The 23,637-nt window shown below is 60.7% G+C and overlaps 3 protein-coding genes across 3 annotated transcripts; all 3 read right to left on the bottom strand.

Moving 5' to 3' along the window:
- Positions 1-1,543: 1,543 nt before the first annotated feature.
- LMJF_22_1620 (conserved hypothetical protein) lies at positions 1,544-9,949 on the bottom strand (the record flags this gene model as incomplete). Its single annotated transcript, XM_001683261.1, has 1 exon — positions 1,544-9,949. One exon carries the CDS (start codon positions 9,947-9,949, stop codon positions 1,544-1,546), a length of 8,406 nt encoding a protein of 2,801 aa, XP_001683313.1.
- Positions 9,950-11,879: 1,930 nt separating this feature from the next.
- LMJF_22_1610 (conserved hypothetical protein) lies at positions 11,880-14,051 on the bottom strand (the record flags this gene model as incomplete). Its single annotated transcript, XM_001683260.1, has 1 exon — positions 11,880-14,051. One exon carries the CDS (start codon positions 14,049-14,051, stop codon positions 11,880-11,882), a length of 2,172 nt encoding a protein of 723 aa, XP_001683312.1.
- Positions 14,052-18,621: 4,570 nt separating this feature from the next.
- LMJF_22_1600 (putative ser/thr protein phosphatase) lies at positions 18,622-21,057 on the bottom strand (the record flags this gene model as incomplete). Its single annotated transcript, XM_001683259.1, has 1 exon — positions 18,622-21,057. One exon carries the CDS (start codon positions 21,055-21,057, stop codon positions 18,622-18,624), a length of 2,436 nt encoding a protein of 811 aa, XP_001683311.1.
- Positions 21,058-23,637: the final 2,580 nt, after the last annotated feature.

Here is a 23,637-nt window from a genome sequence, read left to right as displayed (position 1 = left end):
GGGCGAGGCGATGATCTCGAGACACCAGCAGAAGTGCAAAAGAGCAGCTGGCAAAACGAAAAGAACACAAGAACTCGCGTCGTGTGCGTGTCTCTGTACAGACGTGTGCCGTGTGGAAGCTGTGCCACGGGAATGGAGAGCAAGCAGGGAGCACGAGGAGAGCATCGGCAACAACGAAGGCATACACCCAAAAGGCAGAAAGACAAGGAGAGACAAAGAATGATGTCAAAAACGATGAGCATGATGCATTCCAACACATGTGCCCAAACCCATCCTGGCTGGCGAGTTTCCTATTCTTGTGGGTGAGTATACCAACCTGGTATCCCTCCACTTGCGCTCTCGATACCTCCTGGCGCTGGCAAAGCCATCCTTGAGAATTCTGTTGTTTTCAAGTCCCCATCGGCTAACCCTACGCACGGATAGGCAGACTTACGTAGCAGCTTCCCCCCTCCCCTCCTTACCTTTTCCGCCACCCGAAAGATCCCTGCTGCGATGTATAAGCAGTGGGATGGGGTGTAAGCAAGGGCTTACATCGACTCGATTCCTCGAGATCTGACGAGGGCGTAACGGGGTAGAGGGAAGATAGACGGTGTGTGACGCATGTAGCTGGGATGATGCAGAGAGTGCCTTGACTCACTCCTCATCACCTGGCCGTCGTGCAATCACTCCGCCCGCTGGCAGCCTTGTCGAAAGCATTCCAAAGAACAGGCACCTTCAACTACTGCAGCGCATCGGGGGGGGGGGAGGAGGGGTATGCGAGAGAGGGGAGGGAGAAAAAGGGGGAGTGAAAGGCGCCGAAACACTGACGGAATGGGGTGAGGGTGGGGGAGTGGGGGGTCGGCCAGCTCGATGGGAAGAGAAAAGGGTGAGGCGAGAAAGCGATGACGAGTAAGGCGAAGGGGGTAGCGGTAAAGCCAGCGGGTGTATCGGGCAGCCACACACACACACACACACGTGCGCACGGGGGGGGGAGGGGGGGGGTATGCGACGCGCACCGGCATGTGCTGTAGCACACAGCAGAGAAAAAGACCAAGATGGAAAAAGGGCGCGCGAGACGGGCTCTATCCCTCTCCCCTGTCGTCTACGCACGGCGGTTCAGAGAGCGTTCACACCCACGCATCCATATGCATCGGGATGGAGTGCAGAGGCTGTAGAAAGAGCTGCTTGGCAACGCGGCGCTCTTCTTGCGGCGCAGCCACCGATGCACACGCACGATACGCGAGCACGCCAGCCACCAAGAACGGGGGAGGGAGGGGGGAATGCGAAGGCAATAGGTTGATCTAAGAGGTCTCCTGTATACGCGCAGAAAGGCAGAGAGGGAGCGAGCAAAGACATCGGCGTGCGCGCACTTCCAGGAGTGTGAGGGATGGCGAGGAGGTGCCCTAAACAAGCGAACAGAAGGAGCAACAGTGAGATGCAAACTATACATCATGCGTGTGAGCACACGCACCAAGGCGGTAGACAAAACACAGAGACATGTCACAGAGGCAAAGGCGCGCCACAAGACCTCTCCTCCAGTCACAGACAGCGCATGACCAAAGTCTTAGTTGGGTGGCCGGGATTGGTGGCCGAACTTGCCAAGCACGCGGAAGGTCCACTGCATATCGTCCGTGTCCACCACGAGTGTGCCCTCGATTTGAGGGATGCGGGAGGAGGGGTGCACAGAGATCTGCACGTTGGTGGCCGTGGCGGCCCCTCGCTGTCCAGGCACAAACGGAAGCAGCACCCCGTGTGCGGGTGACACGGTAAAGTCCTTGGAGCTGTCAGCCGTGAAGTATGCGAAGAAGGTGGAGCGGTATGGAAACACGTTGTACAGGTCAAACGAGACCGAGGTGCTCTCCTTGTACTCGCCGTACAGCACAATAGTGTCGTCGACGGGCGCCGGGGTGGACTCCAGTTGCACTCGGTACTGCCACGCGCCGCCCTCCGCACTGCGCAGCACCACCCACCCTGACCCGACGAGCGGCCGCAGCGGGGCAAACTTGAGGTTCAGCTCGAACCCGTCGGGGTACGGGCTCGGCATGGTCACGCTGCATGACACACTCGCCGCCAAGGCAGCCGCGTAGGACTTCTGAGGGTCCACCTCGAAGACCACGGAGAAGGCGGAGGCGAGACCCGGCGTCAGCCCAGGTGCGTGAACGTACATGGTGTCGTCATACGGCGTGCGAGCAGCGCAGCGCAAACGCAGAGATGGTTGCGTCTGTCGGTACACGCAGCAGCCCTCGATCGGGTAGGTCCACGTGAAGTCATAGGTCTTGTCGCCGTGGCGCACCGCCGGACGAACCTCCACAACAGCGGCATGGCGCTTCACCAAAGAGGGTCTGAACGTCACAACCAGGGACACGGAGGTACCGGTCGCCACCACACCGGTCGGCACCGTGTGCAGGGCGAAGGCCGTCGTGTCTCCGCTCAGCTGCACCTCTATCGCGGTGTCTCGGTTCAGGACATTCGTGAAGGGCAGCAGCAGCGTGCTCGTCGCCCCGACCTCGCAAGTGCACGTCAGCGTCTCTTCTGTCAAGGGAGCCGTGCCCGCACCGACACATCTGTAGCGCCAGCATCCCAGTTCGGGGTTGCGCAGTGTCACCACTGCCGTCTGCTCGACACCAACGCAGCGTGGCGTGAAGACGAGCTCGACAACACTCTCCGAGTGTGCCGGCAGCACGACCCGCGGCTGGTGCACCCCAAAGCACGCCGCGTCCGTCGACTCCACCGTCAGGACCGAGCTCGCGTCACTTCGGTTGGGCAGGCGCACCTGCATCACCTGCGACTGGCCAATGGGGGTTGGCGGGAAGGACAGGGGCTCCGGCTCCGCCTCCGTCACCGTCATGTGCAGCTCATACCAAAACTCACCGGCAGCCTCGCTCACCAGGGAAAGTCGCCCCGTCGACTCGCCGGCTTGGGTCGGCACAAAGAGAAGGCTGTAGGTGGCGGCAGCTTTGGGTGCCAGCTGGAAGGTGTTCGCGCCGTACAGCCCTGCGCCGTATCGGTGGACCTTGAACATCAGCGCAGAATCGAGCGGGTTCGTCACTGAGACGTCCGCCACCATCGCCGTCCGAACGTTGGTGCGGAGCTCGACGAGGCCCTCCTTCTCCGGCGGGGCCACGTGCAGCTGCACCGCGTACCATACATACCGCCCACTCGAGCCCGTGAAGGTGACGCGGCCGGCGTAGTCGCCGCCGACAGTGGGGGACACCTTCACGGCAAAGCGGCGGCTCGACGCTCGCGGGATGACAAGCGATGGCGATTCGCCCTCGCAGCACGCCAAGTCCGTCTTCACAAAGTACGTCGCGTCCTGACCACATATGTTCGGCACCATCATCTCCAGTGTCTCGTGATCGCGCGCTCGGCAGTCCAGCGTCAGGATGCCCTCGGACAGCGGCGCCTCTGCGGTGCCCACGAGGGTGTAGGTGTGCTTCTGCCCAGTGGAGCCGTTCAGCAGCACGAGCGTCGCCGTCTCCTCTGCGCTGATCCACGGCGGGGCATACTTGATCGCGTACTCCTTTGACCGTCCACTCGGCACGCGAACGTCGTGCGGCCCGCTGAACTGTGCGGAGCCCTCGAACGTGGCAGTGAACAGCCAGTCCTCCGCGGCGCTGTAGTTGCACAGCGTGATTTGCTGCACGATAGTCTGGCGTGCCGGACACGAAAACCGTAGCTCTCTGCGGTCTCCTTTCGGCACGCACTCACCGGCGATCAGCAGGAGTCGCACATCGGCCTCCGATATCAGCAGTGCATAGGTGCGGTACACACCGACGCACTGCGGCTTGAACGTGAAGGTTATCGGCCACGTCGCTGCTGGAGCGGTGGATGCGAGACACGAGCTCTGACTGGGCAGGAAGAAGGGGTTAGGGCCCTCCATGCGCTCATTCACAAAGTGCACAGCGTAGCGAGCCCCGCTAAGCAGACGACTGACGTCGGTGTACTGGGTGCTGTGCGCGCGATCTTCGTAGAACTTTACACAGCGCTCGAGCGATGCGTTGCTGCTCTTGACGTTGAGTGTAGACGTGCAGCTCTCCCCAAGCTCCACACGCAGTGCCAGGTTCGTGTCGACCGGTTTGGGCCATCCGCTCGTCGCCTCCACAGCCCACGTGAACTCGCCCTCCCACTCTTCCCAGAAGGTCAGCACCAGACGGTACACGCCCCGTGAGAGGGGCGCGAACGAGAAGGGCAGCCGTGTCGGTTCCCCGCAGCGCAGCGAGAGGACCTCTGTGGAAACTGTGAAGGGGGCGTCGTGCTTGTGACGCCAGAAGGACGCGTCGTCACCACTCAGCCACGGCTCGGAAGCTTCGGGTGTCGATGCAGCGTCCGTCGTCTTCGCCGCATCCGGCAGACGCATCTGCGCCACTCGGAGACTCACCACGCAATCCTTGGAGAAGGGGTTCGTGATATGCAGCTCTGACTGAAGGCACTCGTACTGCGGTGTCTCCACGTACAGCGTCTGCAGCGGCTCCATCGTTGGTGTGGCCTTGAGCTGAAACACGAGCGGCACCCGCTCCGCTGGCGGCATCTGCGAGGAGCAGTCGACCAGCACACACTGTCCACTCACTGGTCGCCGCGTGCGCGGAAGGATCGACAGCGTCACCTGCGTCGAGCTGCGCGGCGCCACAGTCAGCTTGTCGGTGTTCGCACGGAAGAGCGGGGCATCTGGTAGGAGAACGCAATATTCGCGCGGCTCAGGGGACGTGTTTTCGACGGTGACTGTCTCCGTAAGCGTGGTGAGGGCTCTGCCGTGAAAGTGCACAGGAACGGCGTTAATGAACTTTGGCAGATACACGAAGAGGTGGGTAAGGAGGAGCACCAGCTGCGTCGCCGACGCCGATACGAAGGCGTCCGCAAGAGGAAGTCCTGTAACCCCCAAGGTTTGCAGAAGGTTCAAGAGAACCGTGGCATTACCCTCGCGGCTCTGTTGTGCGGCCGAGGCGATAGCCTCGCGCACCTGGTTCGCCAAAAATGGCACGTACGTCAGCACAACAATGATGAGCGCCTGCGCATCGCGTAGATCTTCGAAACGCCGCGGCGAGGTAGCGGATAGACTCTTGTGAAGGTCCGTGTTGCTGCCGGTCGCGAAGACCGCGATGCAGGCGGCCACCCAGCGCAGGAGTACCGACTCCTCCTCGCTGTAGATGCGACTTCGGCTTAGCGAACGTTTCGACAACGCCGAGGACGGCCAATCGCGCAGAGCCGGCGGCACCGGAGTAGCCGCTGTTACACGCACCTGCGGCACGTAGAAAAGCCTTAGACACTCGCGCAGCACGGCCACCCACGACGCAGTCGCGCGCCGCTGGAACACCGACTCCAGATCCTCACTTTCAGCGATGTCAGAGAGCTGCTCCAGCACGGATGGGGTGTACGCGGCCGCGTGCTCGACAAACGCGTCGAAGGGAAGCAAGAACGGCAGCTCCACATTGGTCAGGCACCCACCGCAGGAGCACACGTACTGGATGAGTGTGTGGAGGGTGCGCAGCTCCTTTGGCGTTGTGTTCGAAGAAGCGGAAGGTGTGGGGGTGCCGGCCGCCTCCAACGGCGGCTGTCGCCGCGTCCCGCGGCGCGTCGTCCCCGCCCCCGTCCCCTTGCGGCCATGGACCGTCGCCGTCGCAGCGGACCTAGCGCCGTTCCTTTTGCTCACACGCTTAGGGGTGGTCAAGGAAGACTCCAGAGCCTCGTTACGTCGAGGCCGCTTGCCGGTGAACTGATGTATCATGTCGCCAACAATCCCGCCGCGAGTCGCCTGAAGCGCCTCCACCACATCCTGCACAGGTGTGCGGCACACAAAAGCGTTCCACCACGCCGTCAGCCACGCTCGCTCCGCCTCCCATTGAACACTCTCCTCGATCATGTTTACCAGGTTGTGCTGGCCATCACGCGCACCATCCAAGGCAGCCGGGAAGGTGCACACTAGCGGTAGCTCCGCATCCACAACAGACTCGTGGTCTCTGGCCCAACGCTGTAGCACGTGCGAGGTGTCGTCGCCCTCGCCGGCGGCGGCTGCCGTGATGGTGGCGGGTGTAGTGCGAAGCATGTATGACAGGAAAGCCTCAGTGGTAATGACTGAGTTCACGGCGCTGCCGCTGATGGAAATGTCGATGTAGCCCCCAGCGTCCGTATGCAGGCGGATGGCAGAGCGCACCGAAATCGGCGTGGGACTGCAGAAGGTGAAAGTGACAGGGAGGGTGGACCGCAGCGCGGCACCCATGGAGTCGCCGTCGGGGAATGACACCCGCAGCGGCGGGTCGCAGGAGCCTGGATACTCAACGCGCACGGCGTCGTAGCCTTCGTTGTGGAGCAGCACCGTCGTCTCCACTGCGACACCGAGCGGCACAGCTGGGAACATCAGAGAGGTGCGGTCGCTGCGCACGCGCGGGTCGGTGGCTGAGGCGCTGATAGTGCAACACGCGCACGGCGCCCCTGTAGGGCTCTCCGCCTCCTCCGTCTTCAGGAGCGCGCACACCTGCAGCCGCCCAGCGCTCGTGGGCAGATACGTGATGGTAACAGCCTGCTCCTCCCCCACGCCCAGGACGCCGCGATGGGGCTCCAACAGGAAGCTTGGAGTTCCTTCCTCCGTCTCCAGCCGCCACGCGACCGGTCTCGGTCTCGTCAACGGCGGCGGCATCCTCAGATCCCCGTGTCGGACGAAGACCACTCGCGGCGGTGGGCGCTGGCCAACCACCACGTCGGGGAATGACACCGTCCTCGCGCTCAGCACAACCGGCGGCACCAACGCGGTGGCCTCCACAGTAAACGGCGGCAGCGGATGCACATCATCTGCGCCAAGTTGATGCCAGCGAACAGGGCAGCGCTGCACCGCAGCAGCACGCAGAGGGTTGAATGAAAGACGAAGTGTGTACTCCGACAACGACGGCACCACGACAGTTGAGGTGGCGACGCCGATCGACGTTTTGCGGTCGATGACAGTGAATGAGTGCAGAGACCGCACACGCGACATGAGACGCGAGCGCTTTGTGTCATCCAACGCCGCCAGTGACATTACGCTGTCCACTACGTCTTGCTGCCCCTCTTCCTCCAACACAGGCGAGTCCAGCGAGTAGTAGGTGCACGACTCTAGGTTGACTCGCACAGCCGCAGCCACGTCACCGCCATTGCGCAGCGTCACCGAGCGCGACTGCGGGTAGCCGACGTAGACGTCCCCGAAGTCCAGGTGCACCTCAGCCTGTTCCTTGCCATCCAGCTCCACAGACAGCGGTGGTGCCACAACGGTCGCCTCCACACGTGCCACCAGCGGACGCCGCATGCCAGAAACGTGGCACTCTACCATATGAGCCGCCGCACCTGCCACCGCATGCCGCACACGCACCGTGAGCTCCTCCGTCTCACCAACGCAGACGCGCCCCTGTGACGGCGACACCGTCAGCCATGCGGGCAACGCGCCAATGGAGAAGTACGCGTTCGTCCTGCCTTTGTTAGTGAGGGGGAGCGTCGCTACGGCGGGGACGCCGGCTGCGATGCGCCCCAAGGTCAGTGTGCTGGACACAGCAGCCGCATCCTTTGATGCCAGGGCCAGCGGAAGCGTCGTCAGAAGCGAAGACGCGCCCCACGCACACTTCGCCGGCGCCACGCTGCCAGTCAGCAGCAGCACCTTGTCCTCCGTCGCACCGACCACCTCCAGGCGAGCCTCGCAGGAGGCCTGCGATGTGCCGGCGGCAGGGCGGAAATAGCACGTAGCACCGCGTTGCTCGCTGGCGTTTAGTAGTCCAACCTGCGGCTCCACCTCGAACTCGCACGACGGCGCCGGGAGACGCCAGCGATACGCCACGGCGCAATTGCCCTTGTTCGTGAGTATCACCTGCGCCGTGCACACAGGCTCCTCAGCCTGCCCCGTCAGCGACAGTAGCACCTGCGTCTGCGAGAGGGTCACCTCTACTGGGACCACATCCGCCTGCACCGTGAAGCGCATGTAATGCTGCTGGTTCACAGTGACGCGCATTACCTGCTGGAAGACCTGAGCCGTGCCAGAGCGAATGTGCACGTCGAATTGCGCCATGCGCTGGGCCGGCACAACCTGGCTGGCAGGCTCCACCGTCACAGGCCCTTCCGCCTCGGTGGGCACGCCCACCTGGATGCTTGCCTTGGTACCGTTGTACACGAAGAGCGATGACACCGCATCAGCATGGATGGTGACGCGTCCGAAATTTAGCGACTTGGACGGCAGCACAACGTTGAGCACCTCCATCGGTGTCAACTCGCGCTTGCAGTCACGCCGCTCCTGCGGTGTTGTCGGGGCGGCACAGAAGCGCCGCTTTGCCAAAGAGTGCACATCGAACACAGGTGGCGCAACGTGGCCACTGCAGTAACTCTGCACCGCCGTATCTTCGGCCATCAGCACCGCCGCGGGCACCTGCTTGGGGAGTGAGGGCGGTGCCAGCCCCTCTGCCGGGATCATACCGAGATCCACCGCCGCTGGTACCGCGACCTCGTCTTCCGGTGCTGAAGGGCGAGCAGCCACCGGCGCCTCGGCGCCTTCGCGGTACAGCGGCGTGCCCCGCAGTTCCACCGCGCACGTCACCGTATCGTTAGCGGTCAGCGTGAGCGTCTCCACATAAGGCTCCAAGCGGCGCGGGCGGAACTCCAAGCGCAACGTGGCGCTTCCGCCAGCGGCCACTACGCCGCGCGCCGGTGTGACGGAGAAGTGCGGCGGGCACTGCAGTGCGTAGCGCATGGGAAGGTGGGTCACACCATTCGTGAGCGTCAGACTCGACTCTTTCGACCTCTTCAGGACGCAGGCACCAAAGTCGACGACGGAGGTAGAGAGACGGACGAGGGTCTCGCGCGACGTGCCCACCATCCGGAAGCTCTGCGTCTGCTCCGTCTCCACAAATAGCAAGGTGAAGAGAGCCTCGTACTTGTGAACCTCGGCGGTTTCAGCTGGCGCACTTCTCGGAGTGGTGTTCCAGCCGGTGCGACGCAACTTCAGCTGTGGTGTAAACAGCGCCTTGACGGTAAGGCGTCCCTGCGGCGGTAGCCGCCCTTGAGTGGGCACAAAGCGGAAAGGCACTGCTCCGCCTTCGGAGATGTCGTGCGCGGAGCGGATCGCAAAACTGATCGCCTGCGACCCGCCGTTCACCACCTCCAGCTGATGGCTCGCCTTGTTGCCGTCAAACGTCTCCGGAAACTCCACCGAGACCACATCCTCGTGCGTCTGCGGATCGAAAAGACGGCTCCGGCAGTCCACTACCTCCGCACTCACTTCCAGGAGAGTTGGCAGGCGCTGCCCGTTCATTTCCACTGGGATATGCCACGTGTGCCAACCAGGCGGCAGCGGCTTCAGCTCCAGCGTGACAGTCGTGCAGCCCTCTGCCGGCGCCGTGACAGCGGTGCTGCTCAGCACTACCCCGCACGCCGTACCGTCACCCCTCTCATCTCCCTCGTCCAGCACAAACGTGACAGCGGCATCCTTTCGGCCACGATTCACCAGCGTCAGCGTGCGCATAGGGCACCCCAGTTGCTGCTCCACCTTGCCGAAGTTCACTGTGGGAGGGAACTCTATCAGCGGCACGCGGCACGCCGTCAGCGGCACCTCGACGCGGCCGCCGTCGCTGCTGAGGATCACCAGCGCATCCGCGTAGTCCTGCGGAGCGTGGGTGGTGAACTCAATCTCCACGGTGTGGGCCAGTCCAGGTGCCACACGCACCGAGGCACCGTTGACGAGTCGAAAGGTGCCGGGGTGCCGCGCCGGCTTCACAAAGCGCAGTGTCAGTATCTCGTCTGTGCGGTTGCGCACCTCGAGCGGCATTACATAGGTGGTATCTACATCGTAGTTAATGAACTCTGCCGCCGGCGGCGTCACCTCCATCCGCGTCTTCGACGGCGGTGGTGCAGCAGCAGGCCTGTTCGATGAGGCGGGGCGGAAGGATTTGAGAGACGTCTTCGCCTCTCCGATGCTGCGAGCGCCTCGCAACGCAGCGCGCTGCGTTCGTGCAGAAAAGACTGGCATGAGAGCCTATGTTTCCTCGCCGTGGTCCCTCTGCGCAAACGCCTGCTTTTTCTCGACCACTTCGCCGCCTGCGAGGGCGCTGCCCGTGTGAATGGCAGACGAGGGAGAAGAGGGGTGGGGGAGGCAGAAAGATATCGATGGCGGGACTGACGGTGTGCGGTGGTGGAGAAAGAGCTGCACAACCGAGAGGAAAGGACCGGGCGGTGAAGATACGCCGCACCGCGTCTGTAGGCGAAGCAAAGCGAGGTGACAGCGAGGCGGCGGCGCGGCGCAGCGCTGTTGTCCGGGTGCTGTCTGTGTGATAACAACCGCCACCCCTCTTTCCCCTGCGAAGTCCGAGCCGCTACTCAAGACCGCGCAAGCATGAAGATAAGGGCAGCGTGCAGGTGCGGTGTTTGACACACACGCGCGCACACGTACACAACGAAGAAAAGACGGCCGAACGTCGAGAAAGGATAAGGCGTCAGGGCGACGGTAGAGAAACATGAAGGGGAAGGGCTCCTGTAAGCTGAAGAGAAGACAGTGAGGCGACGGGGCAGGAAGACGACGAGTGCAGCGTGTCTTCAAGTCGCGTATGGAAAGGAGGAAAGGGGAGTGATGGTTCTCTGCGAGGCTTCGCTCTTCAGCGGCGGCACAGAAGGGCAAGCGACAGAAGCAAAGAGAGAGCAGTGGTAGTCTGCACGGGTCTGGTCAGTACGCGCCCCTGCCACCTTCCCGCCTCACGCTCCCCCCCCCCACCCCAACCCCTCTCCCCACTCCCCTCCCATCGATGCCACGGCCATGTCTCTCGCATGTCTGCTGCACATGCGAGGCGGTTGGACCGCTGCGAAACCCGCCTTGACAGCACACACCCACATACGCATGCACACGCACATACAGCCATGTGCGCGTGCGGACTTTCTGCCCTTTCGATTTTTTGAAGGGGGTTCTGTTTAAGCGGCGCACACACGTATTCATCAGCCGCACCGCTCCCGTGTGCACGCGTCGGCCGGCCATACACAGACAGACGCGAAACTTCAGTCGTTGCACGAGCCGCAGAGAGAGACAGAGGCGTGTGTGTGATCCGGCGGACGAACGCCATCTTTAGTCGTCAAGTTAGAGCAAAGTTACTTCTTCTTTAGCGTGTCACTCCCCCAGTCGACAAGCCAACACGCACAAACACACCTCACCGACCTCTCTTGGAATACAACTAAATCGTGCTCTTCTTGGAGAAACCATCCTGCTATTCAATCGGACCACGCGTCCAGCGGGCTCTTCCTGCCCTTCCCCGTCCCTTCTGCGCATGTGTGCTGCGCGACCGGCGCCAGACGGAGACTTCGGTGTGCTGCAGGCCTTGATCCACGCGGGCCGCGTCCACACTCCTGCTCGAGGGCGGAGGCGGTGGGCGTCCGTCGTGCGGATAGTAAGGGGCAGTCGAGGCGTATGCTGCATGGGCCCGAGGAGGAAGTTGGCCAGCCTCAGGTTAGGGCCCGATGAGACCCTGCACCCGGCCTGTATGCCGTGCATCGCCCTCACTCGCCTCAAGCCGCTGCAATCCGTAACGTGTTATGGAGACTCTCCACATCGGAGTCTGGTGGGCTCGATGGTGTAACTTGGGGTGTTCTCGTCATCGTTCCGGCATCTGCGCTTCATCAGCTCACCTGGTCGGATGTACAAGACCCCGCATGTTCCGCACGTATATGCACTTTGGGGTTAATTGGTACGCATCTCTTCGCGCCTTTTCTGTCGACCACTCCTGCTCGGCTGACCTCTCCATGCCTTGCGTGAATGTGATCCGCCTTGTCAGCTGTCACTGGAAGTGTGCGCGCACAGTACTCCGATTCTTGCATCCGGGGGCCTGTTTCAGTTGGAGCGGAGGGCCAGGAAAAAGAACTTGGGGGACGCACTTTGGCGTGTGCTCCCACGGCGGCAGTGGTGGTAGTGGTGGTGTTCAGATGGACCTCTTGGGCAGCCGAGACACTTGCATGGGGTGGATCTGCACCTGCCGCGATGTGCTGATGGGGTGCGCCTCGCCATCGCGGAGAGCTGCCTCCTTCGTCAGGGTGTGCGGAGCGCCAACGTGGGCGGACATGACGCCCAGAGATGATGAGGCAGTGAGAGACCATTCAACGTAGGAGCGCATAAGGCTGATGCACTCGGCGATGGTCGCCTCGCACATCTGCTCTTCCTTACCATAAGGTTGAGCCGCCTCAACGTGGCGCCTACGAGTACCGCCGTAGATGAGAGAGACCGCCCTTGCAGCCACAGCGAACAGTAGACGGGCTGCACCGAGAGCCCCACTCGCCAGGGCAGCCTTCGCGGCGTCACAGACATCCGCAACATAGCGCTTCTTCTCCAGCTCTGATGTGAAAGGGCCGCTGCTACCGGTCGAAGCAAAGAAGGCCGCCGAGGCAGCGGCAAAGGCGGGGAGTCGCCACAGACCACCGGCTCGGAGCGTCGGCTTGTCGGCTAGAGTCGATGCGATGGCAAGGAGCAGACCATTCGGCATCGCTTCCGCGGACGGCCCACGGCGAAAGCGCAGCAGCTCCAGCACGGTGTAGGGATGCAGCGACCGCGCCACACCGCCGTAGCGGATACGTGCCAGCGCGTGCTGATGTCGGTCCGCGTCAAGCCGTTCACTGATGGCGCTCAAGATATCGTGCGTGAAGGCGGCGCCAGAGGTGGCGCTGCCGCTCTCGTGAACGTAAACGGTGTCGCGCACGACATCTGAAAAGACCGATGTGTGCCCCATGGCATACTCCAACACGGCGTCCTTGATTTGTGCGCTGCGCGATATAGATGCCGCAGCTGGCTGCAATGGCGTTGACAGCGTATGCGCAGACAGCGACGATCGTTCGCTCGCCGCGGCCTTGTGCGCGACGGTTTCCGCTGCTGATGACTCCTTTTGCATGCTTGCTTCCTGCTTCCTTGACAAGTCGCCGACCGCTGCGACAGATGCCCTGCCAGGAGAGCTGGCATTCGAAGTCCCTGTGAGCGTGGCAGCGGCCGACTCGCTCGTGGCACCCATGTGGCTGCGTTTCACAGAATACAGTGTGCAGCCTGCGAGCACGAAAACTCCACTTGCACCCGTGGCCATCGCCACCCGCGTGCTTGCACTTGTGCCCGTCAGCACCAGCTCACTCGGTAGGGCAGCTGTCACCTCCCGGAGAACGACCGAGGGACCAGTAGTAGTGTCGCACAGCCACACGTGCGCTCCGTCACTATCACAGCATATGTCGCTGGAGGCCCTCACCGCAGCAGGCGAGGCGCCGCTCACCGACGTGGCAAGCTCCTCGGGCGACATCCACTTCGACATTTCGCACCCTCTTGTGGGCTGGAGGAAAAACCCGGTCAGACGTGGGGTTCTATCCGCTTCGGAGAAGCACAGCATCAGCATTTCCTGCCTGCACCACCGCACAGCCCACTTGCAGACGCGAGTCGGAGCGGGATCAGAGGCAGGGGATGAGAAGAGCACGCCGGACATCGCGGTGCGACGCACCACGGCTGCAGACGCGGAGGATGGGCACACGATCGTGGCCACAAACATGCGATCCGATGTGAAGCACGCAACGCATATGCTCTTCTCTGCAGCCGCGGAGCGGCACACAGGCGAGACTATGTCCACTACCACCGCAGGTTGACTCACCCACCTCGGAAGCGCGCAGGTGCCTATCCGTGTGGCTATGCTCGTCGCTGTCGGGGACGAGTCCAGTGAGTAGAAAAGCACCCGCTTGAGCGTACGCACGGCAAGAATCGACTGGTAGAAGATGTGCAGGCTGACAATGTTCTCCGCCAAGTCAGAGATGATCTTGACGGAAGCGGCTTCAGGCGATGTCGCTGCGGTTGCACCGCTCTCGCCGGCTCGCTCAGCAAACACAGCGTAGCCTTGGCCCTTGCGCATGCACCAAAGAGCGCGCACGCGAGCAACAGGTGCACCTGGAGGCAACCATGGAACGAAACTGTCCGCATCATATGGGGATATGCATGTTGCCTCATCCACCTTGCTGTCGCCTCGATGTTGCACCAGGTACGCCGTCTTGCGGTCACAAGCCGCCACCACATCGCTGCAGATGTACAGCAAGTGTGTGTAATTCGCCGCCGGCAGCGTGGCGATGACTGCCATGGCTAATACAGAAACGCTGTCAGAGATGCGGGCAAAGACTTCCGTGCCGTTGTTTGGGCGGGGGTGTGGTGGTGGATGGGGCGGGGAAGGAGTCACCACGTGCAAGAGACGGAAAAAAATGAAACGAAAGGAGAAGCGTGGAAGGAAGGCTAAGCGTGGGTGAGTGTACTTCTCTGATGCGGCCTACCAATGCGCGTGGGTGCCCCTCCAGGCAAGGGAAAGTAAGAAAGACGAGATGCACCAGCGGTTTGGCGGGTCGGTAGAGCGCCGGTAAGCGACAATAAAGGCCACACACATACAGAATGAGAGCGGCACGTGGTGGGGAAGGGGAGGTGGTGCAGAAGAGTAGAGCAAAAGCAGGAAGAGTGTGGCGCATGTGTGATCTGCATGGATAAACCTGAGCTTTGAAAGATCGACGGCATGGAGCACGCGCACCGGCGAGGGCAGGAGGACTGGCTACAGATCGCGGGGGTGGTGAAGAGGAGGGGAAGCACACATGAAACAGATGTGTGTGTGTGTGTGTCTGTCTGTGCCTCATGGGCACAAGCTCACAAGCACCCTCCCCTGCCTCCCTTGTGAGATACGCCGATAGAACGGAGAGCGGGGGTGAGGACTGGCACACATGTGGATTTTCCACTCTCTTCTCCATGGCCCCGTCTCACCCACCCTCTATACACTGTCCTGTACTACCCCGACTCCTTCGGAGGCGCGGCGAGGCACGCGTGCGGAGGAGAAAAAGGGCCTGAGGTGCAGACCTAGGAACGAGAGCGTGGGTGTGCAAAGGAGGGGGGCTGGTGCCGCTTGCTCACAGCATACGCGCGCGCTCCACAGAAACGCTGACGCGCCCCTATGTGCTCGCCTTCGCACGTAAAGCGAGAGAAAGAGGCGAGCATGTGCGTGTGTGGCCCCACAAGGCAGTTTTGTACGCCGTAAGGGCTCATGAAGGAGAGAGAGAGAGAGAGAGTCAAGTCACACACACACACACATACGGGCATAGAAATGAGATGAGAAAAAAAGGGAGACGAGAGACGACACCCCGCAAACACATAGAAAGAACGAACCGAGAGAACAGAGGGCGGGGAGAGAAGTAAAGCGCAGAGCACGTGTGAAACCAACGAGATGGAAGGAAGAGGGAGGGGGGAGGAGGAGGGGCTAGCGAATGGCGTGAGCACACACATACGCACACGCACAGACGCCCGCATGAGCGAAAGAGAAGGAGCAGCAAAAAGAGAAGGAGGGAGGGGGCGCACAAGGCGATGATGATCGAAGAGATCGAAGCACAGCGTGGGGACGAGGAGGGAGGAGAACAGAGAGCAGGGTAGCATGCCCTCATACGCACAGCTGCAGATATGTGTGTACTCGCTTCTTCTATCGCCTCTGTCTGTTTTCCCCTTCACAAACGCACTTGTGGCAGCATCACCGCCCCCCCCCCCCTCAGAGAGGCCCTCTCTCCCCCGACACCCTCCTCCACTACCTTGCACCCTTGTTTGGCATCGCTTACCGGGTTTTTCGTTTTGTACGTGCGGTGGCACTGATGATGGCGGCGAGGCGCGAGTGCTGGCACCGTAAGAGAAAAGTTCCGCGACACGCGAAACGTGTGTCGCCAAGTCGACCCCGCACTCCGCGGCAGACGCGAGAGTGTGCGTGTGTGAGAGTGCGGAAGTCACACCGGTTGCACATTAGCCATCAGGTTCACTCGAAGAGCACAATAATGCGAAAGCAAAGAAAACACCCTCTCTCGTGGGAGATCCTTCCCCCTGCTAGTCGCGCCCCGCTTGCGTTCCGGCGCAGTCGGTTGGCCTCGCCGCCACCGCTGCGCGTCCTCTCCTGCCCGCTCCTCGCCGTTGTTTGGCACCCACCACCACACCGCAACACAAAGCGCAGTTTGGCGTACACACGGCAGCCTCTGCGGTGCTCTCGTTGACGTGGAGTGGAGAGAGGTGGAGGAAGACGAGAGAGCGGAAGGTGACGGACAACGAAGTGAAGTGGGGTACGTGGCGCGGCGGTGATGTGTGGTCTGCCTTCGGTCACGGAAGGGCACACGCACGCGCCACCCCTCATACACGGCAAAAGTGCGTCTCGCCTCTCTCCTGCCCATCGGCGCTCACGCACAGGTGTGTGTCTTCCCTCAGCCTTGTCAGAGAGGCAGGCAGCACGCCCACACGCACACCGAGCGAGAGGGAGACACACCTTGAAGCAGCGTGGAATAGTGCCACCGAAAACACTCCTTCACGTGCGTGTGCATATCCGCCTCAGAGGAGACACACGCACGCACGCGTACACAGGCTCCGACAGAAAGGGAAGAGGGGGAGAGGGACCGCCGGGCACAGAGGGAGGGAGGGAGGTGCACACACATACACACAAAACAGAAGAGATGAAGAGAGCACAAGATACAAAAGGGAGCTATAGAAGAGGAAGATGGAATACATCACTCACACGCACACGACAGAGGAGACGAAGAAAATGTGAAAGATAAAGCTAATAGGTTGGGGGACGGGAGGAGAGGAGGGGGAGAGAAAGGGGGAGAGAGGGGAGCGGGAGCATGGTGCGAGGGGGACGTGAGTGGCACAGACACAGAGAGAGAGAAACCATCACCGCGGCTACACCGCCCCACCCACTGGCGAGCGTGTATGGTTGTGCTCGTCGTACGGTTCATGCTCAAATAGAAAAAGGGAGAGAAGGCACACACGCACTCAAGCACCGACTCACTCACCGTACAGAGAGAAAGAGAGGAGCCGGCACTGGGGCACACACACACACACACACACTCAGGGGGGAGAAGAGAGATGATGCAACGCTGTGTGTGCGTGCGTGCTCAAGAACGTCTTTAAAGTCGAAGCACGCGTACGTGCGTGTCTTTGTCTTTCTACTACTCAGCTCTTCATCAAGGCCGTTATAAAAGGGGCATCCAAATCGAGTTGCGCTGCGCCCCTCCTCTCTTACCTCTCTGTGGTTCCCTTGCTACTGTATGCTATTGGTACGTGTGCGCATAGTACAGCTGTACTGCCCTGTGCATCAGCGAGCGTATATATCTGTAAGTGGGCAGTACCGGCAGTGCCCTGCATTCATATCAACCTTTCCTCTCCGTTTATGGGTAGGTCAGAGCGTGCAAAATTACAATGAGCGCGCCGCACCCGCCTCGGCAAATCGCATCGCGGCGAGGTAGCGGGGCAGGGTGAGATAGAGAGGGGTGTGTGTGCGTGGCAAGCGGAGCAGGGGGGAAGCGAATCCACAAACGCAGAGAACGAAGACAGTGCGAGGAGAGAAGCAGCCAATGGGAAAGGTCGAAGGAAGGAGGGGGCTGGGGTAGAATGCCGAGAGGGAGAGAGAGAGAGAGAGACCACGCTCCACAATAGCGCATGCGCCAACCCTCTCCACCCTACGTCTGACCAATCAATCATCCCCTCTTTCCCGAACCCCCCCCTCCCACGCTACCATGCTCTCCGTGTGGCAAAGCGCACAATGTTGGCTGTCCTTGATTCAGCTCTACGCGGTGCATCCTCGAATCGAAGCGAAGCACAAGAAACGCACGAGGCTGCACGCACAAGCACATCTTCCTGCCCTCCCTCCTCCTCCCCTCAACGACAGACCGAGACAAGGAGACGTGTGCGCGTCTCTACGCAAGAGGAAGGGAGAAGAAAGAGGTCCTTCTCAGCACCGATTCCAAAGGAGGGGCATCTGAAGAAGACGGTGACGGCTGTGGGGCCTCGACGGTCACGATGTTCGTGAGCTAGAGCACACACACATACACACAGGGGCACACACAAAGAAGGAGAGAGGAACACGTCTCGTTCCGTTATTGAGGGAAGGGCGAGGACACATACGAGTGAGAGTGAGGGAAAACACACACAACAGAACAAAACAATCATAAAGAAAAGCGGCCTTGGCGGTGTCGTGTCGCTCCTCGGCTGCCTTCGCACGCACGCAATAATAGGGAGAGGGAGGGAGGGAGAGTGGAAAGGAGAAGGGGAAGGGCTGGCAACAGCAGGGGAGGTAGGGAGATGCCGCCCGTCAGAGAGACGCTGGGGTTCCGATAAACGCCGCGGGGCGGGCCAAACGAAAAGGAGGAGGAAGAAAGGGAGGAGGAGGAGGCGGCAACGTCTGCCAGAATGCAATCAAGACGTCATTCTGAACGGAATGGAAAGAACTAAAGCATGCACGCGCATATGTGGACTCTTTCACACGCACACACACACACACACTCACGCTGTATGCCCCTTACCCCTGTGCCTCCCTCCCCTGACAGGCCATGACACCTCTCCTCGCCTCACGTTTCCCTGTGCTCCCCTCTGTTCTTTGCGTCAGCTATAAAACAAGGTTCTAACACACGCACGCGCATGTGCGCATGTACGCATGTACGCACTAGCAGAGAGAAACGGGGGAACGTGGTGTTCTTCCCGAGCATGCAGTAAGAAGGGCGGTGGCATTAAAGGCAAACGAGGGCAACCACCCCCCCATGATAGCGTCGTCCCCGTTATGCGCAAGCATACGCAGACGCAAACTCCCACGGACACAGATGGCGCGGGACATGACCGGCATCCAGAAGGTGGTGCAGGGCGGATATCGCCATTTACGCCAACACCAGCGTCTCCGCGCATTTCACGATCCGCTTGGACCACGCAGGGCTCTCTCTCTCCGCCTGCAGAAATTTCTTCAGTTCCGGCTGCAGCGTTCTCCCCACCGCCTCCATTTCCTCGCACACGTCGAAGGCGAGCTGCAGTGTCGCCTCCACCCCTGCGAGTGTTGCAGTGTCATCCTTGGGCATCTCCGCTGCCGCCACAAGGATGAGGCGAGTGAAGGGCTCCCAGAAGGCCTCCTGTGAGACTTTGTCGGCACTTTCCGACCCCAGCATTGCGTCGATTTCTTGATCGTACAGGGGCATCCCAAGCAGCACCGCGATCGCGGAAAGCTGGCGCGTGGCAGAGAGAGCCAGCAGTGTCGCGCGCTGCACCTCGCGTGTGTTGACGGTGTTTGTCGCCATGAGCCGCTCATTGACGGCGCACGTCGGTGTGGCGAGGCGCAACGGAGACGTGGAAATGGGCGTCATTACCATGTTCGTGCTGGTAACCGTTGCCGTGAGGTTCGACGCTTTCAGGCTGGAGACGGTGGACGCACCGACGGCGCTGCTCTCCTCAGCCTCCTTGTAGCCCAGCGGTGCCTCGAGGAACACAGGACGAGAGTCGGCGCTGCCGTTCATCATGGCCGGCGTGGCGCGCGTGGTAGGTCGAATAATGAGCTTCTCGAGGTCCATGTCCTCCTGCTCGTAGATGTCGGAGCTAGGCGGGGGCAGACCCTTCATCTCGTTCTCCAACTTGGGCAGCCCAGGCACGGAGAAAAACTCGCCCGCGGGGCTGTTCTGTCCGTAAACGACACATGTCAACGGGTCGCCGTAAACGCAGCCGGTGTCGATGCCGCAGGCATGCGCGTGCGCCTGGAAGCCGGCGTAGGCGTCATGGCCGAAGATGACCATCTCAGGCCCCTTCCACAGCTTTGCCCATGGCTCCCCCTCCACCCCCTTGGCGATTGCCTTGAACATGCCCGGCTTGTGCGGCACCATCTCCAGCCGGCGCAGGTGCATCACCTCCTCAACATTTTGATTCTCTACGGAGTGTTGGAGGTTCAGCCCGGCGTGCACGAGGAGGACGTTGTGGCGAGGAATTCGCACAATATGGGGCAGACCACGCAGGTAGTACTCACAGTCCTTTGGGAGTTTCTGGGCCAGTCGCTTTACCGGGTCGCGGAGGTCGTCAGGGGTGAAGGGGCGACGCCGCATACGAACGCAGCACCGCAGCAGGGTGTAGTCGTGGTTGCCTAGCACGCCGTACGCGCCAAGGCGCTGGCATGCGCGCACCGCGCCGATTGAGTCCGGCCCCTTGTTCACATAGTCGCCGATGATGAAGAGACAGTCCTTTCCTTTCACGTACTTGACCTTCTCGACCAGCTGCTCCAGCTGATCCACGCAGCCGTGCACGTCGCCAACGATGATGTACCGTCCCTCGCGCGGAATCTCTGGGGCCGCGCGGATAATGGGCTTGGTGGCGTCGAGGTTGTCTATCGCACCGAACGCGTCTACCAGAAACTTATTGGTCGGGTCTGTCGATTCCTTCTGTGACTTCGTCGAGGAGGGCGCCTGGTGTGCAGAGCGTGCGTTACTCGAAGTTGTCGCAGCCACCGCAGGGGCGGGTGATGCGGATGATGAAGACGCCGCTGCTCCTGCCGCTGCGGCGACGGCCTTCTCCTTGCGGCCCGCGGTCGCCTTGCCGTTCTTTGGCTCTTCGATAACAATGGCGCTCTTCAGCGCCGCTGTCGGCTCCACAAGCGGTGGCGGCGGCCGGGAGCCACCGGCAGCCTTGGTGAAGAACTCCATCACCTTCGGATTGAGCGACTCGGCCGCAGCAGGGATGGTCATAGCAGCCGGGGTCGCGGCGGACATGGCTGTGGCGACCTCCACAGAGCGCGGCTTTGGTACGGCGACGGTTGAGCTCGATGCTGCGGGCATAGACACCGTCCTTACCGCTGTCGGCGTCGAGGTGTGTGTCGAGCTGGCAGTGCCGTTGCTGGGCGACAGAGACGGGGAGTGAACAATTTGTGCGGCCAGCGACGAGAGAATGCTAGCGCCGCCAGTGTCGCGGTTGCCACCAGACGACTCACTCGTGGCGGCGCCGCTGTTCGCCAAGGAGCCTTTGTTTTGAGCGAGAAGTCGGTTGATCTTGTCAGTGACGGACGAAGTTGGTGACTCACCGTCCTTCTTCGCGTCTGCGCGTGGCGCGCGGTTGCCGCGGCGCTGCTGCTTTCCGTGCGTCCCGTTCAGCGCATCGATCGAGTGGCTCGGCAGTGCCGATACAGGAAAGCTCGAAGGACTCGTGGTGGGGGGGGTAGAACGGGAGCCGAAGGCGGAGAGCGTGGGAGGAGTGTTGCCGCTGCCGAGGCGGTTGCCGACGACGGAGCCGTCGCTGAGACGCAGCCCGCTCAGCTGACTCAGTAAATTACGGTTCTTGTCCTCCATGCTGAGTGGCACCAACGGTGCGTAGAAGCAGATGAAGGGGGGAGGCGTATTAAGGCGGTGGAGGGACGAAGAGACGCGAGTGCGCGGGGCCAAGCAAAACAACAAAATGTGTGGGCGCCAAAAGGAGAGAGAGAAGGCCGGCGAAATCAACGCGCAGGGAAGGGGGGGAGCGAAAAGAGAAAAGAGGAAAGTGACGTCCGCCACTTAAGAGAGACACATGCGCGCACGCCAAGCAAGATCACTCTCTCTCTCTCTCTCTCTCTCTCTCTCTCTGTGTGTGTGTGTGCGTGTGTGTGTGTGTGTGTAGCCGGCGTGCCCGTGGGAAAGTAGAACCACGCGCGTAAAAGCGGGTACAAGGGAGAGACAGAAAGGGAGGAATAGGAACGGGAGGGAGGGGGGGGGGAATGGGGTGGAGAGCAAACAACAGCAGCACCGGCGATGAACAGACAAACAAAGCGAGAGCGAGAGACGACAACAGCACAGAAAGGTCGGCGAAGGCAAGGGAGGAAAAGGAAAAACGACGCACGCAACGCACAGTCGACAGTGGGCACCGCACACACACGCACACACACGACAGAGAGAGAAGGAGGGGGGACAGCCACCACAAAAATGTGAACGAGAGGGAGAGAAGGAGTTCGGCGTAGACCCTCCACAACGACACAATGAAAAGAAACCGAACAAAACAAAAGGTGTAGGGGGAAGAGGCAGAGAAAGAAGAGAGATGGTGACTTGTGCAGAGGGAGAGAATTCAGATCCACACACACAGGCACACACACACACACAGGCACACACACACACACAGGCAGAGCAACAGGAGATGTGGAGAGGAAGAAAGCGCCCACAACAGGAACCCCGGGCAGACGACGAAGCCGAGGGCAGAGGAGGAAGAAGGAGGCGTATAGTGCGATCAGCCAACTCAACGAAACAGACAACAACCGGAAAACAAAAAAAAAAACAAGTGAAAGGAATAAAGAGAAGACAAGAGCGCACACGCCCCCTGCACAAAGTCCAACGAGACACCCACCGACACACCGAGACAGATGAAGGGAGGCAGGGCAATGACTCACTCAACAGGCACAAGCGCTACGACAGCAACCGCAGTGGTAAGACACTGCAACAACCTTGGCGACAAGAACGACGGGAAGAACAGCAAGACGAAACACAAAGAGTGAGTGAGAGGAAGAGAGACAAAGAGCCCGAGACACATACACGCACGCGCTTGCTTTTGCACACACACACACACACACAAACATAAATGGGAGTGAGTAGGATACTGATAATGATACTGGGGAAAGCGGAGAGGAGGGGAAGACCTCGAACTGCTGTGTGACCCTTTCTGCAGGTGCGCGCGCGCACACAGACACACACACGCACGCAGCCAATGCAGGCGGAGACAGACACACTCACGCACGCACACACACACACACACACACAAGAAGAGAGGGGAAGGGAAAGGAAGCAAGGAAAAAACGAAGAGCGCAAGAGGAGAAAAGCACAAAATTTTACGTCTTACAGAAAGCACACAGGCACGCACAAGCTTGGGGGGAGAGACAGACAGGGAGAGTGAGAGGTGGAGAAGTACACTGCTACTACTACTGCTGCTGCTGCTAAAAACTGTCTCGCGTCTCACTGGTGTGCCTGCCTCAGCGTACAGTCGCTTTTATGGAGACTTGCGTATCTCCACAAAACCCGCGTACACCAGCGCACGCGCACACACACACAATTACCGCCACTCAGTTTATAAGAGAAAAAGGAAAAAGATGACGAGGGAGGCACGGGGGGTGTAACGCAGTGGCTCCTTCTTCGCTCTCTTCAGCGTCTGGGTTGTTGGTTCTCTGTGGCGGTGTGTTGAGGATGATGGTGATGGAGAGAAAGAAAGAGAGAGAGAGAGAGAGAGAGAGAGGTTGTGTCCACTTTCTTCGTTTCCTTTTTGGGTTCTTCTCGAAAGAGAGGCTCGTTTTCGGTGCTGTGCGAAAGGGAAGAAGGTCAGACACAGCACAACAACGAAGAGAGAGCGACTCAGGCAAAGGCTAGCGGTGATGATGGCCGTGATGGCGGCCGTGACGGGACAGAAGGGAAGGGAGGGGGGCGATGAGGCGTGGTAAAGAAGGTAGCGCGTCGGGACGAAAAGAGTGAAGGGGGAGGAGGGTAGAGCAGAGGCTCGAATCGTGGTGTGGGAGAGCTGCTAAAGGGGAAGAGGGTGAACAAACCTAACGAGATGGCGTGTCCGATACTGCGCAGATCCAGTGGGGAGGGGGGAGAGCAGAGAGAGAGATGGAGGGATGAGGCAATGGGCACACAGGGGATGCACATAGAGCAGGGACGAGGGAGAGGGAGAGAATGTAAGCCGCACGACGGGGCGGTTTGCGCAATTCCTGGTTCCTGTTTGTCCCCTCGTCGCTTCGTTCGTGTTTGTGGGGCGCAGTGTGTGCGAGAAGGACGCAAGTTGTCCGCCTTGACAGCACAGCATCAGAGGCTTCGCGTCACGCTAGAGTGGAGCGGGGGGAGGGGGGGTCGGGGCGGGGAAAAGAGATGACTTTAGAGAGGTGATATGATCTGCGTGGCATCTATGAAAGCGTC

This window comes from Leishmania major, chromosome 22 (assembly GCF_000002725.2).
Source record: "Leishmania major strain Friedlin complete genome, chromosome 22".
NCBI classification, from domain to species: Eukaryota; Euglenozoa; class Kinetoplastea; order Trypanosomatida; family Trypanosomatidae; genus Leishmania; species Leishmania major.
The sequence above is the reverse complement of the archived record's forward strand: the minus strand, read 5'-3'. Positions and strand labels throughout refer to the sequence as shown.